General features: G+C 41.7%; 1 protein-coding gene across 5 annotated transcripts in view; it reads left to right on the top strand.

Moving 5' to 3' along the window:
- Window positions 1-837: 837 nt before the first annotated feature.
- Rbbp6 (RB binding protein 6, ubiquitin ligase) overlaps window positions 838-16,532 on the top strand; it is a 36,971-nt gene continuing 21,276 nt past the window's right edge. For 2 of the 5 annotated variants that reach the window (XM_070004313.1, XM_070004317.1), the window contains exons 1-3: window positions 838-2,281; window positions 7,828-7,927; window positions 11,656-11,692. In XM_070004313.1, coding sequence (XP_069860414.1) covers window positions 2,116-2,281; window positions 7,828-7,927; window positions 11,656-11,692 — 303 coding nt within the window. In that variant the 5' untranslated portion in view covers window positions 838-2,115. The remainder of the gene's footprint in view (window positions 2,282-7,827; window positions 7,928-11,655; window positions 11,693-16,532) is intronic. The other 3 variants (XM_070004314.1, XM_070004315.1, XM_070004316.1) reach the window with 2 other exon arrangements.

Here is a 16,532-nt window from a genome sequence, read left to right as displayed (position 1 = left end):
TTGTTTTTAAATGATCACGATCAGTAATGAGCCTTGACTTCAAAAACTCTACCACTTGAGCCGCGGCTCCTATTCTGACTTTTTGTGGGTTTAACTGGAGATCATCAACAGCAGGTTCCTGTCCAGCGCTGGCTTCGAACCGCGATCCTCCAATCTCAGCCTCCTCAAGGATTTCAGGTGTGAGCCACGAGCACCTGGACTTACTGTTATTTTGGGAGTCTGAGGACTGAGCTCAGGGCAAGCCTGATTGTTCACGGCAGTTGACAGTCACGGACATTCAGCAACAGGGGGAGTGAATATCCGGGGTCCAGGACTAGGGTGGGTTCCCAGCCGGCCTAGAGCGACAGATGGGGCAATGGCTATCAATTCTCAGCAGCCGCAGCTCCAGAATTTCCACGTAAAGGAGAGTTTTCGGGCTGCAGCCAGTTCGTTGCAACGTGAAGCGCTTCTTGCCTAGCAACCGCAGTTTTCAGCGCCATCGCCGCCGTGCGGATCACTGAACCTGAAGGTGGTTTAGGGCCGGCGAAGCCCGACGGTGGGAAAAGGGGAGTTACCCGGCCCACCCTCGGCCACGCCCCTTCGCCGCGGAAACTGCCACGTGAACTCCCCTCCCGGCATCGCCCAGTGAGCCGGCTCCCCTCGGAGCCTCCCCCTCTCTCTCTGTAAGCAAATGGTATCTCCCGGTTCGTTCGGGTTCCGCCCTCCAAGTCACAAAGCTGGGAGGGGGCGGGGGCGGTCACGTGGGCCGGCCGGTGCGCTTTGTGACGTCGAGGCCCCGCCCCTCGGCCCGCCTCTCCGCGCACGCCCGGCCCCGCCTGGTGCGCGCGCTGCCCGTGCAGTTCCTGCTTAAGAGACCCCGGAGTGGGGCGCTCGCTCGGAGCCAGGCCGCGGCCGCCATAGTGGCTGGCTTGAAGGTGTCGCCGTCGCTCGGTGAGGGCCCGGAGAGCGGCCAAGGAGAGCGGGGAGGGGGTGGAAAACCAAACAAACAAACAAAAAACCCGGCAGCCGAGCGGAAGCCCCTCACCACCGGCCCGCGGCGTGCGGGTTTCCCGAGTCCGCGGTTCAAAGGAAGTGAAGGGAAGGAAGGCACAGGCGAGAGGAGCGCGGAGGACCCAGCGAGCAGGAAGAGCGTCCGGGAGTCTCGGCGGTGTCGGCTGAAGCCACCCGGCCGCGCGGGCTTGGGGCCCGGGGTGGTGAGGAAGGGCGGCGAGGCCTAGTCGCGGCCCGGCGGCGGCTTTGTGTCGGCGGCGTGGGGAGGGAGAGGCGGGAAGGCCGGAGAGGCGACAGGAAGGCCTCGCCGCGCGCCGCCCGCCCGCCCGCTCCGTCCGCCCGCCCGCCCGCCCGCTCCGTCCGCCCGCCGCGCGGCCCGGCCTAGGCCGCGGGCGCCCGCTGCCTCCCCCCCCCCCGGGGGGAGCAGGCGGCCGGGGTGCGTGCGTGTGTGTGGCGGGGGCCGGGGGGCCGCCGACGCCGGTCGTCCGGAAGCCGGGAGGAGGCGAGAAGGCCGCTCGTGGACTCGGGGGGCCTAGTGCCCTCTCCCTGCGGCCTTCTCCGGGGCCCGGGTCACTCCCCCCCCCCCCAATCCACGGAAAAGAGAGAGAGAGAGAGAAAGCGATCCGCCGGGAGGTGCGGCCGCGCTATGGACCCCTGACCCCCGCGGGGGTCATTCGGACTCTTTTAACGTGTGGACTGGCCGCTACTGACTGCACCGCCTTGCCCCCCCAGCCTCCCCCACCCGTCTCCTGCGGCTTTTAGCATGAGCGAGCGGGATCCAGCCGGGTGACATTGTGCCGGTTGGCGGATTCTCGATTTCTTCTTCCACACTCCCTTCTCTTTCCCTGTTCCCACTCCCGACCCCCCCCCCCGTACCCCAAACCCTCTTCCAACCCCTCTATGAAGCGCTTCTGAGTCTCCGAGGGCGGGGGTTGTCCTGGATTATTGTTCTTACGAACCCCCTGCTTGTGGTTGGGGAGGGGTATTTAATCTGGAGGCCTTAGGGTCCTTCGGTGTCTGTTTTTTTTTCGTGTGTGTACATATTTTGCTCTGAAAGTTGATAAATATACGTATATTGAGAGTGTCCACGTCTCCTCGCTGAACCGTAGGAGTCCTTTTGGCACAATGTCTTGTGTACATTATAAATTCTCCTCTAAACTCAACTATGATACCGTCACTTTTGATGGACTCCACATCTCCCTCTGCGACTTAAAGAAGCAGATTATGGGGAGAGAGAAGCTGAAAGCTGCCGATTGCGACCTGCAGATCACCAACGCGCAGACGAAAGAAGGTAAGCCCACCCCCACCCCGGGCTCCTGCCAAGGCTGGGGTGGTGGAGGGTGATTGCTAAGTTAGAAGAAGGTGCCTGACTCTTAACCGCCGTTCTGGTTCGTTCTAACACTGTGGATACAACTTTTCATTGATAGCCGACCTTGGAGTTGAAACTGACATGTTTGATTTCTGGAGCCAGGGTAATCGGAAAACGTGGTAGTCTGACCTCGAGTTTTTTTTTTTTTAAAGTGTGGGTGGGGGTGGTGAATAAAAGGGGGTTGATAGTCGAGTTCTTTGAGGCGTTTGCCTTGTGGCGTTTTTCTGATTTGTTTTTCATCAGAACATGCAAGGATTGGTCTGTGTTAATGCAGTGATAGACATAACTTCTAATGTTGTAACCTAACCATGCTGTGGAAGTTAATAGCAAGTTGTTTGTCCTCTTTCCTCCCCCTCCCCCCAGGTATTTACTTATTTGGAGCTGCCTGCGTTGTGGAGAAAAGAGCCCCTAGTTTTCGTATTCTTTGAGGATTTAATGTGGAAATTGTTTTTTGGAACTTGAAATATTCTTGGCTCGTGTAAATTGCACAGTTAACAGTAATTCGGTCGTTGGACTCTTTAAGGTTCATCACATTACTCTTAAATTTAGCAGTTCAGGAAAGTTTAAAAGCCTGATACTTGTTTCTTAAAGTAGTGATTGCTAGACTGTCCCTCACAATACCAAGAAACTTAAAATTTTGCTAGGCTACTGCCATGTGAGTGTTAGTAAACCAGGATTAGAATCTTTTTAAGTTCTTTTTCCCGTGTTTAAAATATTTTATAATGGGAATTCAAAAGTAGATGTGATGTGGCAGTCTTTTCCAACACTGATTTTTGTTTGTTTCTTTTTCTCAGAATAGCAGTGTTGATGTGTTTACTAGATTGGTTTAATGAGATTTATTGTTGGGATGTGAAGAAATAGTGAAGTTCTGACTTTTAAGATGGATTGAAATTTATCGCTAAATGTGGCATAAAATTTGGCCTGGTGGTTGTTGAAAAGGGTGGCCCCCTGCCTTTAATCTGTAGTTTTAAGACTTATTGTTCGGGTGTGAAGAAATGGTGATCGTTTTAGGGTAATTTTATACTAATTGCTAACTGGCATAATACGTGATGGAGTGGTTGTTGAAAAGGATGATCCCCTGCCTTTAATCTGTAGTTTAAATTCTGTCATGGCTGCTGTCGTTTACAGTGCAGACATAAGTATAATTGTATTAGGCTGAGGACCAGCATTATTGGCATGTGGGGACTTCAAAGTATTAATTAAGCCAGAATTTATATGACAATAGATTTGAAATAATATTGTTTGCTTCCTCTTACTAAAAATAAATGTGTGCCAGTTCCTTTGGTAACTGGAATCATCTGTATGTCTCCCTCTACTTAGGGAGAGGAAGATTGTTGGTGGTCAAGGACAGTTCAGGAAGAGCTTTAAGTATACTGAAAGCCTCTCGATATTTATTGTAGACACTGTTCATAAAGACAGATTTTAAAGAATTGTAAGCCATCTTGCTATATTGAGTATTTATGAATGAGAGGAAAGATAAATGAAACTAGAGGATATTAGGCAATTTTAAACACTATGCGGGATTCATTTTCACTGAAATAGTAACACAATTGAATCATTTGGGGCTAAGCTTTGTTCATCTTATCTACCTAGTGATCAAATAAAACTTTGAGATGAGTAAATTGTGGTTGAAGGAATCTTGTACTTAAAATTGAAGAGATTTCTTTCTGACCGTATGTTTTTCCTAGACTAGTAAATATTAATACATGATCCAGACCCTGAAATCCAGGGAGGAGCTTTATATAGTGTATGAGCTTTTTTTATGGAAGAAGAGCTGTGGGAGACAACTGCTTTTTATTTCATCAAAATAGGGGAAAAAGTAGTACACAGAAGATAGTACCCCACTTACCAAGGCAGTTAAATGAGAATGCCACTTGGCTTTATTTAGCATTATTAGGTGAATTAATATAAATGTAAATTAGTGTTGCAAAGAAAATGCTAAAAGCCTGAGGGGAGTTTACAAGGAGAGAATGTTGAACTGGATTTTTGGTTTGAATTAATGTTGAAATTATCTAATATTAATGTTGCTACAAAGCTTTTCTTATAATATGAAGATCTATGTTTAGGGCCTAGTTTTGAAAAGACTAAAATGCTTTGATCAGAATTCTGTGTTTTTGGACTTAATACTGCTTATCTCTAGGCTATATTTCACAGTGATCCCGTTAACTTTATTATTTCCGAAAAACTTTGTACTAACCCCCCTCTTCCCACCCCAAGCCACACAACAGCCTTCCTTCTGAACTTAGTGTGAGTTGGAAGTCCAGTGTGAAGTATTTTTTAAAGACTTGATGTCTTGCTGCAAATTCAGCTTGTCCTCCAACCAGGCCTTTCATATTTTAAGACTGCCATGTCTTAGAAATAAACTGACTACTCATTAAGGATTGTGTTAAATGTAAGACACTTTTTGGGCTTGGAAATCATTGTAAATTCAGGTAGTTAACCTGATCAGAACTTCTGAAGGGTGTTGGAATATTGACTTTAGTGTTGCTTTAGTTAACTGTAGTATGCTGATCAAGTTAATATTTCTTTGAGAGCTAGTGTGAATTCCCTTGACATTGTTAAAAATAAGAAACTTCCTTGCTGGGTGTAGTGGTGCATGCCTGTAATCCCAGCAGTGGTCAGCCTGGCTACGTAGCATAACGCTGCCTCAGAAAAGGAAAGAAACTTCTTGTCTGATGTTTGACACTTAAGTTTTAGCTGTAGAATTAACTTTTAAGCTGATTAAAAATCTTGCTCTTTCCTGTGACTCAGCTACTCAGGAGATTTAAGATCAAGGACCAAGGTTGGGAAGCCAGCCCAGGGAGGAAAGTATAAGAGATACTTACCTGTAGGTAGAGTGCTAGCCTGCTCAGGGACAGCATCCAGGCCCTGAGTTCAAGCCCCAGGACCAGCAAAAAACAACAAATATCTTCTATCCTGACAGACATTATTGGCTTATACCTATAATTCCTAGCTTCTACTCAGAAGGCTGAGATCTGAGGGTTGCAGTTCAAAGTGAGCCCAGGCAGGAGTCCCCTATGAGACTTATCACCAATTAATCTCCACCCCCCCCCAAAAAAAAAAGTGGGAAATGGAGGTGGGCTGAAGTGGTAGAGTGCCAGCCTTGAGCAAAAAACTCAGGGACAGTGCTCAGGTCCTGAGTTAATAAGCACACAACAACAAAAAGTCTTCCATCCTCCCTTCTGATTTTTTTCTCTTTAGTTTGCTTGGAAGTTGAGAAAGTTGAGACTGTTGTGAATTGTACACGAAAATGATAATAGTCTTTCATTAGCATGCCTAAATCTAGGAAACTGCATCACTTTATTGGATGTAGCCAGCCATGTAGAACATATTAAAAACAACCCTGCATGAGCAATTTAGTGGGCTTTTTTTTTTTTTTTTTGGATGGTCATGGGGCTTGAGCTCTGGGGCCTGGGCACTGGCCCTCAGCTCAAGGCTCAAGGCTAGTGCTCTACCACTTGAGCCACAGCGCCACTTCTGGTTTTCTGGTGGTTTATTGGAGATGAGTTTCACAGATTTTCCTGCCTGGGCTAACTTTGAACTGTGATCCTCAGATCTCAGCCTTCTGAGTAGCTAGGATTACAGGCGTGAGCCACTGGCACCCAGCCCAATTTAGTTTTAATAGGGAATGCTAATAGCATTTTGAGTAAACAAAATAATAAAGTTGATATACAGTTTCAGCATTTTGGGAATATTAGGATTTGAACTCAGGGCTTTCTGCTTGAGAGTCAGGTATACTTCCACTGAGCCATACCTTCAGCTCTGAAGACATTAAAAGCCCAAAATTTCTAGATTTGTAGTAAACTTGAAATAATACAAGGAGCAAATAAAGTCAGATGCTTTGTGCTAATAAGTGAAGCAAAAGTGGACCCACTATCTGGTTTGTGATTAAAGAAGATGATACATCTTCCTTCCTTTAGTAAAGCCCAATTTCCTTTTAGGTTTTCTTCTTACGGAAGTATTATAGAAAGGCCATCTAATAGAAAATAACGTCCACTCATCTTTCTTGTTGGTCTTCTTAAAAAAGTGATGTCACTGTTTATACATTTGCTAAAGCTGAGAACTCATAAATTGATGCTGATTCTTTCTTCATATTCTCAATATCCAGTGCAAGAACAAGACTTTACACTCTAACCCCATAACATTTGACTCCATTTCTCTGCCTGCCACATCCTACCATGAGCCATAATTTCTACAGTCTCAGCCATGCCTCCAACCCCCCGCCCCCACCCCCACACCATCACTTCTGTCTGGATTAGATAGTGTTAAGTAGTCACCTTATTGGGGGGGGGGGGATTCTTGAACTCTGGGCCTGGGTGTTGTCCCTGAGTTCTTTAGCTCAAGGCAAGTGCTCTACCACTTGAGCCACAATGCACTTCCGGTTTTCTGGTGGTTAATTGGAGATGAGTCTCACAGATGTTCCTGCCTGGGCTGGCTATGAACCCCGATCTTCAGATCTCAGCCTACTAAATAGCTAGGATTACAGGCACGAGCCACCAGCACCCAGCATGGTATGGTTTATTCTTAACATAGATGCCAGAACAATCCTTTTATCACAGTTGTCAACATTTCATGAAGATCAACCAATGAGTTCCTATTGTTTAGAAATGAAACAATATTTGCTTTGTATAACCTTTGTACCTGTATTTTGTGTTACTCTTTTTCAATCTCTTTATCCCTGTAGTTCTTTCTGTCTCATTTTTTTTCCTCTGCCTAAAATACACTTGAGCTTTTTCGTGTATCTGGCTGACTTCTGAGTTTTAAGTTGCTAGTGTAGGTTCTTCAGAGGGGCTTTCTTTGAATTATCATTCTATTCAAAGTGACATTCGCTATTTAGTCCTTATTAGAAAACCCTTTTCTGAGCCAGTTGCCAGTGGCTCAAGCCTATAATCCTAGCTACTCAGGAAGCTAAGGTCTGAGGATTGTGGTTCAAAGCTATCCTGGCAGGAAAATTCATGAGACTCTTAAGTTCTAATTAAGCACCAGAAAACCGGAAGTGGAGCTGTGGCTCAAAGTGGTAGAACCCAAGCGTTGAGCAAAAAAAAGCTCAAGGACAATGCCCAGACCCTGAGTACAAGAAGCGCCAGACCTTCATGCACATACACAAAAACTCCTGTCATAACATAATGCAGTCTGTCTGCTCTAGTAATAAATTCTGTGAGAGTGAGGAACATAATAGTCAACTCCTGTTTAAGGCAGAGGGAAGACAGACTAAGACTGTCTCCATTCTAATATTTCCATAGTTTGCATATTGAACATTTCTGCTGAATAAACTAGAGATTTGGAATTTGAGAAGTAGAGTTACTAGAGTTCAGTAACCTAGCCGAAAATTACTAGTAATTTAGGTGAAAGGACTAGGTAGTTATTCTCTTCTGTGTCTTAGGTTCATCTCCTATAAAAATTTGTATTCCCATTCAGGTCTTATTCTGCAGAATTTAAATCCCTGACTTTATTGTTTTTATTTACAGAATATACTGATGATAATGCTCTGATTCCTAAGAACTCATCTGTAATTGTTAGAAGAATTCCTATTGGAGGTGTTAAATCCACAAGCAAGACATATGTTATGTAAGTACAAAAATCTAATAAGTTTATGTTCTCAATTCTTGAAACTATGAGGGAAAGGGGTTTGTTTTTCCTGATTTCTTCTCTGCTTAAATAGTCTTGGCCTATAGTTCTTTTAAGAACTATTATTAGGACACAAGTTTACTCAGTATGGCCTGTTAACAAAAATGTATATGTCACTGGGGACAGGTGACTCTTGCCTGTAATCCTAGCTTACTCAGGGGGCTGAGATCTGAGGGTCAAGGTTCAAAGCCAGCCTGGGCAGGAAAGGCTGTGAAACTCTTTCCAATAAACCACTCAGAAAACCAGAAGTGGCCCTGTGGCTTAAGTGGTAGAACACTAGCCTTGAGCTGAAGAGCTGAAGGACACTGCCCAAGCGAAAGAGTTCAAGCCCCATAACTGACCAAAAAATGTATATGTTGTAAAGATCTATCTTGCATATATGCCAGCATCTAGTAATGCTACTAAGATGTGCTTCTTCCCAGTAAGGGTTTTGGTTAAGAGGTCATATACTGTATTATGAGTATAACTCTGGAATTGGGCTTAGATTTGACTCCGTTTACTGTTTTTTTGTTTTACCAATTATGTGACTAAATAAGTAACCTAAAGTCTCTGGCTCAGATTTCCCTAAGGTGAGGATCTAGATGCAGTTGGCATGCCCATATCCTTGGTTTCTGGGTCTGCAGTAACTGCAGATTGGAAAGATTATGGAGGTTGTTGCTGATATTTACTCTGTATAGCTTAGCCTGTGGTGATTGAGTCTATACTGAACATAAATAAACTTCCTTGTTATTGTCTCCTAAGCAAAATATAATGTGACTATTTAGATAGCATTTAGATTGTACTCTAGGTATAAATAGGAAAATTGCACAAGTTTCATGAAAACATATGCCATTTGATATAAGGAATTGGAGCATTGCATATTGCAATATCTACAGTGTTGTCAGTGAGAGTCCCATAGGTACCTGCTCAGGTGCTTGGCAGAGGGTCATTATTGGAACAAGAACAATCTCTGTAAAGTAGAATAGAACTTATATACACTAAAAAAGCATAATTATAAATTATTTGTAAACTTTCCACTTTGAAATTTTATTTTATTTACTTTTTTGTTTTTGTTTTTTTTGGGGGGGGGGGTGGTCCGGTCGTGGGCCTGAACTCTAGGCCTGGGCGCTGTCCCTCAGCTCTTCAGCTCAAGGCTAGCACTCTACCACTTGAGCCACAATGCCACTTCCGGCTTTTTTTTCTGCTTATGTAGTGCTGAGGAATCGAGCCCAGGGCCTCATGCATGTAAGGCAAGCGCTCTACCACTGAGCCACCTTCCCAGCCCCTCCACTTTGAAATTTTAATAGTGACAACAGAGTTGAATATGTGACTAGGGTATCAACTTGGACTATTTTAAAGGGTAGTGATTTCTACCAAGAAATTAGATGGTTTTGTTTGAAATTTTGACATTTTTTGAGTCAGTGAAAACTTCTAGAGTATGCCAGACCTATTAAATGGAATGTATTTTAGAATTAAGGTTAAATTAGACATTTCTTGGAACTTTGCCTCTTGTAGGCCATGTATTGTAACTTTTTTTGTTTGTTTTTAGTTTGTACTAAGGTTGTATTGTATATCTTAACATTAAGAGAGTCTTGTATAATACCATTTCGATCCTAACCTAAAATGCTGAATATTTTATTCATTATTGTAGCTACCGAGTGATTGATCTCAGTGGTCTGTGCTTTTAGCTTTAAGTGATTTTAAGAATCAAAATATCAAATACTATGCCATGTGCCTTTTAAAAAAGATTAAATATTAGCCAGGCATAGTGTCACATTCCCATAATTCCAGCACTTAGGAGGCAGAGCCAAGGGGTGGTTCATGATTTTTCCAGCCAGCCTGGGCTCTCTAGTGAGACTCTGTCCATAGAACAAAACAAATTATATAATATACATACATAATAGTATTTCTGGGGACGTTTGGATATTCCAAAGTAAGTGTGTGTGTGTGTGTGTGTGTGTGTGTGTGTGTGTGTGTGTGTGTGTGTGTGTGTGTGTGTCGTGGGGCTTGAACTCTGGGCCTGAAAGTGTGTGTGTGTGTGTGAACTCTGGGCCTGAAAGTAAAAGAGAGAGAGAGAGAGAGAGAGTGTGTGTGTGTGTGTTGTGTGTGTGTCTCGTGGGGCTTGAACTCTGGGCCTGAAAGTGTGTGTGTGAGAACCCTGGGCCTGAAAGTAAGTGTGTGTGTGTGTGTGTGTGTGTGTGTGTGTGTGTGTGTGTGTGTGTGTGTGTGTGTGTGTCGTGGGGCTTGAACTCTGGGCCTGAAAGTGTGTGTGTGTGTGTGTGAACTCTGGGCCTGAAAGTAAGAGAGAGAGAGAGAGAGAGAGAGAGAGTGTGTGTGTGTGTGTGTGTGTGTGTGTGTGTGTGTGTGTCTCGTGGGGCTTGAACTCTGGGCCTGAAAGTGTGTGTGTGAGAACTCTGGGCCTGAAAGTAAGTGTGTGTGTGTGTGTGTGTGTGTGTGTGTGTGTGTGTGTGTGTGTGTGTGTGTGTGTGTGTGTGTGTGTGTGTGTGTGTGTGTGTGTGTGTGTCGTGGGGCTTGAACTCTGGGCCTGAAAGTGTGTGTGTGTGTCAGTCGTGGGGCTTGAACTCTGGGCCTGAGCGCTGCTCTTCAGCTCAAGGCGAGCACTCTACCACTTGATCCACAGCGCCACTTGATCCACAGCGTCACTTCCAGTTTTCTGGTGGTTAATTGGAGATAAGAGTCTCATGGCCTTTCCTGCCCTGGCTGGCTTTGAACCGTGATCCTCAGATCTCAGCAGCTGGGATTACAGGCGTGAGCCACCAGCGCCCAGCTCCAAAATTCTTGAGAATGGAATTACTTGAAGTACCTGGCAAAATTAATTGCTTCCTGTACAAAGTTATGTTAATTCAAACATAATTTATTTCCTAAAATGTCTCAAGAATTTGTTGAGCAAATTCATGAAAATAAAAATCACAAAGCATTTGAAGGCTATTTAGGTCTCATTTCTTGTGTAAAAAAATTCTTTTTGGGTTATTTGTATATTCTTTTAAACATCAGATTGTCCATTTCTATTATAAACATTTTTAATTCAAATACAGTCCATTTCTACCTTTCAGAAAACGTTCACTGCCCCTGAATTTTTTGCTCAAGGCTAGTATTAAAGCACTTGAGGAGGAATGGCTCCATTTTAGAGTCTGAGAAGAAGTCAGATTGGATCTTTAAACATGGAACACAAATACCTAACTATAATGCCTTGTTTCATAAATGAGTACCAACTATTGTATATCCTTTAAAAGTAGGAACTTGAACGATCATTCTAGACATTATGCAAGTCTTGTTTCTACCTTCTCTGCATTGCTGAACAATGCTTTTTTTACATGATGGGACAGCCAGGAAGAAAATTCTTCAACTTTCCTGCCCTTTGAACCACAATCAGATCTTAACCACCTTCGTAGCTAGGATCTCAGGAATGAGCCAGTTGTACCCCATTGGCAGTGTGATTTTTTTTTTTTTAACCACAAATGTGTACCATAAGGTAATAAAAATCCAAGTTGTTTATTATTTCTGAAATGACTTATTTAAAGCTTTGTACTACAGGAAAGTTAAATTCCTAAGATGTGTACTACAGGAAAGTTAAATTCCTAAGATGTGTGATTAAAGATAACAATATTGAGATTTCTCGTACAAAAATTTATAAATTACTAATGTTAGTTTCTGTTCTATTTTTTTAGAAGTCGAACTGAGCCAGTGATGGGAACTACAAAAGCAGTATGTAAAAACACAATCTCCCACTTTTTTCTACACAATGCTTTAACCTTTATAATGTTTTTCAGTGAAGTAAATCATTTTAGAACTTAATAACCAACTGATTTATAGTACATATTGTAAATAAAATGTATTTTGGTGACAGTTCAGTTGAACATGAATATATGTGGCATAATTTGCAGTTATTTTGTAGAAGTGGGTAATTTGTGCCCATTGCACTGTTTCATATTAAAGATGAGAGCATTCTCCCTGTATGACACTGTGTTGTACAGTACTGTATGATTCTTCTTAGATCATGTAGGTTCTACACTGATGAACATGATAACATGTTCTACATCTGTCTGTCTATAGTTAGTATTTTGTATGTATGTACAGGCTGTTGTGTGCTTTTTGTTTCTTGCAATAAAAAATGTTTGGAGTGTATATTTTGCCATTTTCACGTTGTATCACTTAGTTTGTTAGCTCTTTTCCCCCTTCCCCCCAGCCTTAATGATGGCTTGTAAAAATGCAGTAGCAAGCCGGGCGCTGGTGGCTCACGCCTGTAATCCTAGCTAATCAGGAGGCTGAGATCTGAGGATCACGGTTGAAAGCCAGCCCGGGCAGGATAGTCCGAGAGACTCTCATCTCCAGTTATCTTGTCTACCTAAAAAGCCAGAAGTGGAACCAGTGACTCAAGTGGTAGAGCGCTAGCCCTAAGCAAAAAAGCTCAAGGACAGCGCCCAGGCCCTGAGTTCAAGCCCCAGGACCAGCACACACAAAAAAACCATTAGCAACATGCAGAGCTTATGTTAGAATTTGATGCTTTCACCAAGTTGCAACACATCTGACCATTTGAAACACCAGCTGACCACTGGTACAGCTTTATTAATCTTGCTTTATTTGGCAGTTTGACCTTCTACCCTCTTTATACCTGCACTATAAAGTGAAAACAAAATTGTTCCCTTCAGCAAGTCCCTCAGTGTCTCATTGATTTTGATAATTTGTACAGTTGGGTGTCTTGGTTTCAAAACAATGCAAGATCACTTCTACCCAATCTGTTCAGATGTCCAAATTAAACATTTTTTCTTCTTGTATTAAAATATACTAAATTATAGGCTACTGAAAGCTGAAACTTACCAAAAGTAACTTATTCCTTTTAACCAGGAAGGAACCAGTATAACATCTTATTTTTTAATTATAACACTATTTTCACTGTGAGTTTCAAAATTGTGAGGTACAATGTGTTTCAGAACACACAGGTCTATCTAATTGGGTTCTGCAAACTTGATGGTTCTCTAAACATTTTACTGCTCAGGCTTGCTATTGTATACAATGTAAGATATCTGAAATTTTCCTTTAGAATTCAAGGGTATTGGCTATACTTTTTAAGCTGAGCTTTGTGTATGAGGCATTTCACTAACCCTGGATCATTGGATTTAAACATGAAAACGTAGACTATCTCAACTCTGAAATGGTTCTTTAAAGTATATGGCCTTAGTTCTGGTGGAACTAAACAGTGATTCAAAGATGAAAAGCCTTTAGTGTTTTGGGATTTCCACCCCCCCCCCCCTTTTTGGGTATATAAGGTTTTTGGTTTTTTTTTTTTTTTCCTTTTTTTTTTTTTTTAAAGCATAATGCTGTAAAAACTGTCCAAGTTTCTGTTTTGCTGGTCATTGGTTTAAAGCTTATTTTTATGTATCCAAATGCTAGCACAAATTTAGATCAACAATCCTGGTGAATGTGGTAGTGACTGTAACACATTTTGTATAAAGTACATTTTTATATAGTATTTGAAGTATGCAGATGCAGTTTTATTTCTTGAAAGCAATTATTTCCCTTTTGTTTATTAGCATGTGTATAAACACAAATCACATGTTCATAAATAAAGTTAACATTCTTTTAGCCTTGTGTGTTCCCTGGCATGTCTGTATTACATTTATAAGAAGCAGTTTTATTTTAAGCTTGCTTAGGTTTCTCTTTTCTTTCTTCTCCTTTTTTTTTTTTTTAATGCTTTCAAAAAGTAGCCTTATTTTTTATGTAGAATTAAGGGAAATGGAGCTGTTAGAAACTGGTGATGTTAGATAACTTGTTATCCCCTTTTATTTGTATGGGGTACATTTGCTGACATTTAGGGTGAGAATAATTAGTATACCTCTTAAACAAAAAAGTGATGTGGTTGTACACATTCACAAAACATGAAATAGAGCCTTTGAACCAAATTTTTAATTCTGATTAGTAAGAGTATGAATATTTTTGGTGAGGCCAAATCCAATCAAAGATGGCTATTTCTATATTCCCCAGCCTTGTTTGGTTTATGTCATCTTCCCATGCCTGGTTGTTATACTAAAGCTGAAAGCTGTATTTGCTGACTAAGGGTCTGAAATTTCGTAGATTTTTTTTTTTTTTATTCCACTCAGCTATAAGCATAAAAGGTTTGAGGTCCTTACTTCCAGAAACAAGACCTCCTATTTAGATATAGGGAGGTGTGTTATTTTTTGAAAACAGTATTTTACTGTTTCACTAAGAAATTTTTATGTTTTGGTATATATAAATATTTTATTTTTAAACCTTTGTGAACATTTTCCATCATTTTTCACATCTTGTTATATGTAGGAAACAAGTTGATGCCTTTCTAAACTAATTTGACTTACCAGATGGGGTGCACTATAGTGGTGATTTGGTAAGGGAACATAATTAGATTCAGTTACATATCTGAAGTCACTTTGAATTCATTGAGTAAATGATACAATGGGAGTAAAAACCTAAAATGAGAGGATAAGAAAGTTCAGCACAAAGACAAGGACAATAATATTAGGAGTAGGAAGATTTTTGTGTTGCTTTTCTAGTTCCAGTGTTAAGAAAATTAATACAATGGGTTTGTTTTTTTCTTTTTCTCTTTTGGTCGGTTGTAGGGCTTGAGCTCTAGGCCTGGGCTCTGCCCCTGAGCTCTTTAGCGCAAGAAGAGCACTCTACCACTTGAGCCACAGTGCCACTTCCAGTTTTTTGGTGGTTAATTGGAGAGAGGAGTCTCACAGACTTTTCCTGCCTGGGCTGGCTTTGAACCTCAATCCTCAGATCTCAGCCTCCTGATTAGCTAGGATTACAGGCGTGAACAACTGGCACCTGGCCTGGATTTCTTTTTTCTAAGAACACATTTAAAGCTATTATTTTGTTGGTTAGGATCCTACCATACGTGATTGAATTGATGGTCTATTAAATTCAGGCTATTTCTGGCCCGTATAAAATAAAATAGGTTACAATATATTTTAGATAAAAGTTGAATATGTATTTTTTTTATTTCTTAATATTTGTTCTTAGATGAAAAACTACTTCAAGAACGATTGGTAGATTTTGCTGGATGAGTGCATATGAACTTTTTTTTTTTTTTTTTTTTTGCCAGTGCCAGAGTTTGAACTCAGGACCTCATGCTCCCATTGCTTTCTTGTTCATAGCTGGCACTTTACTACTGCATTTTACTGGTAATTTTGGGGAGGAAGTCTCTTGAGGACTTCTGAACATGCTGGCCTCAAACAGCCATCATCCTCCAAATCTTACACTCCTGAGTGGGATTGCAGACATGAGCCATTGGTACCCTGCTCTCATGAATTGTTTATAGTCCTTCAATGTGGAATAAAAAACCTTTTGTCTAAGCATCCCAGTAATAATTTCAGTCCAATTAACTTGAAAACCCTATTTGTAAGACTTTTGTTTGTTTGGGGGGAGTTTTTTGTTTTGTTTTGTTTTTTGAGAAGTCTGGCTGGCTTCAACTTGCCAACCCATGTTAGTCCAGGATGCTTCAAACTCCGTACCTCCTGCCTCGACCTCTGAGTGCTGGGATTGGAGAAGTGTGTCACCATGCCCAGCCAAGATATGTCTTAAATTTAGCTAACACAGTTTATATTTATTGAATCATTTCTGGACTGGATAATGGCTATGGACTTCATATTAAAACTGATTCCATTTCTCTTTAAGGTCTAAATTCATACTACTTTTACTATTCAGCTGTTTTTCTTTGATCCAGTTATCTTGTTAATATTTTCTCCATTATAAACAAGAATTAAGAAACTTATGGCATAAGAATAAACAACCTACTTATGAAGTAGGAAGTTATATGTCTTCAAAGTTATTTCCTAAAGTTATGTATATATGATACACGGAGGTAGACTTTTTTTTTGGGGGGGGGTCCAGTCATGGGGCCTGAACTCTGGACCTGGGCACTGTCCTTCAGCTCAAGGCTAGCGCTCTACCACTTGAGCCGCAGCGCCACTCCCGGCTTTTTTCTTTTTGCTTATGTGGTGCTGAGGAATCGAACCCAGGGCCTCAGGCATGCAAGGCAAGCGCTCTACCACTGAGCCACCTTCCCAGCCCCGGAGGTAGACTTTTTTAAAAACATTGTTATAGAGGACGAAATTTATTTTTTATTTTTTTAATGGATTTTTTGTTTTAAAGCTCTCTCTTCCATATATCCTTGCTGTGTTTGGTTATATTAACTTCCTTTTTTCGCAAGTATTAGAATCCATCATCACATATGGTAACTCAATCCTTTCCCCTAGGCACCTTTATCTACCCCTCATTTTTTGTTCTTTAGGGTTTATTTTTGGCTAAACATCTTTGCCTTGATAAAGCTGTTGTTTCTTAAACAAGAAGCTATTGTTATTTATTCTTTGTGTAGGAGGATACACAATTCTCAAAAAATAATGTAGCAATTATGTGGGTGCTCTTGTTTATTAAAATAATTATGAGCCATTACAAAGCTGCTCTTTTTTACAGTGTTGATGGGGAAAATTAGAAAGATCGCTTATTCTCTCGACCAGGGTAATTGTCTTGAGCAATATCAGATTTCGAGACCATTGAGAGACAGAGT

The sequence above is a fragment of the Dipodomys merriami genome, unplaced genomic scaffold (genome assembly GCF_024711535.1).
Source record: "Dipodomys merriami isolate MVZ:Mamm:240054 unplaced genomic scaffold, mDipMer1.0.p SCAF_62, whole genome shotgun sequence".
In the NCBI taxonomy this organism is placed as follows: Eukaryota; Metazoa; Chordata; class Mammalia; order Rodentia; family Heteromyidae; genus Dipodomys; species Dipodomys merriami.
The sequence above is the reverse complement of the archived record's forward strand: the minus strand, read 5'-3'. Positions and strand labels throughout refer to the sequence as shown.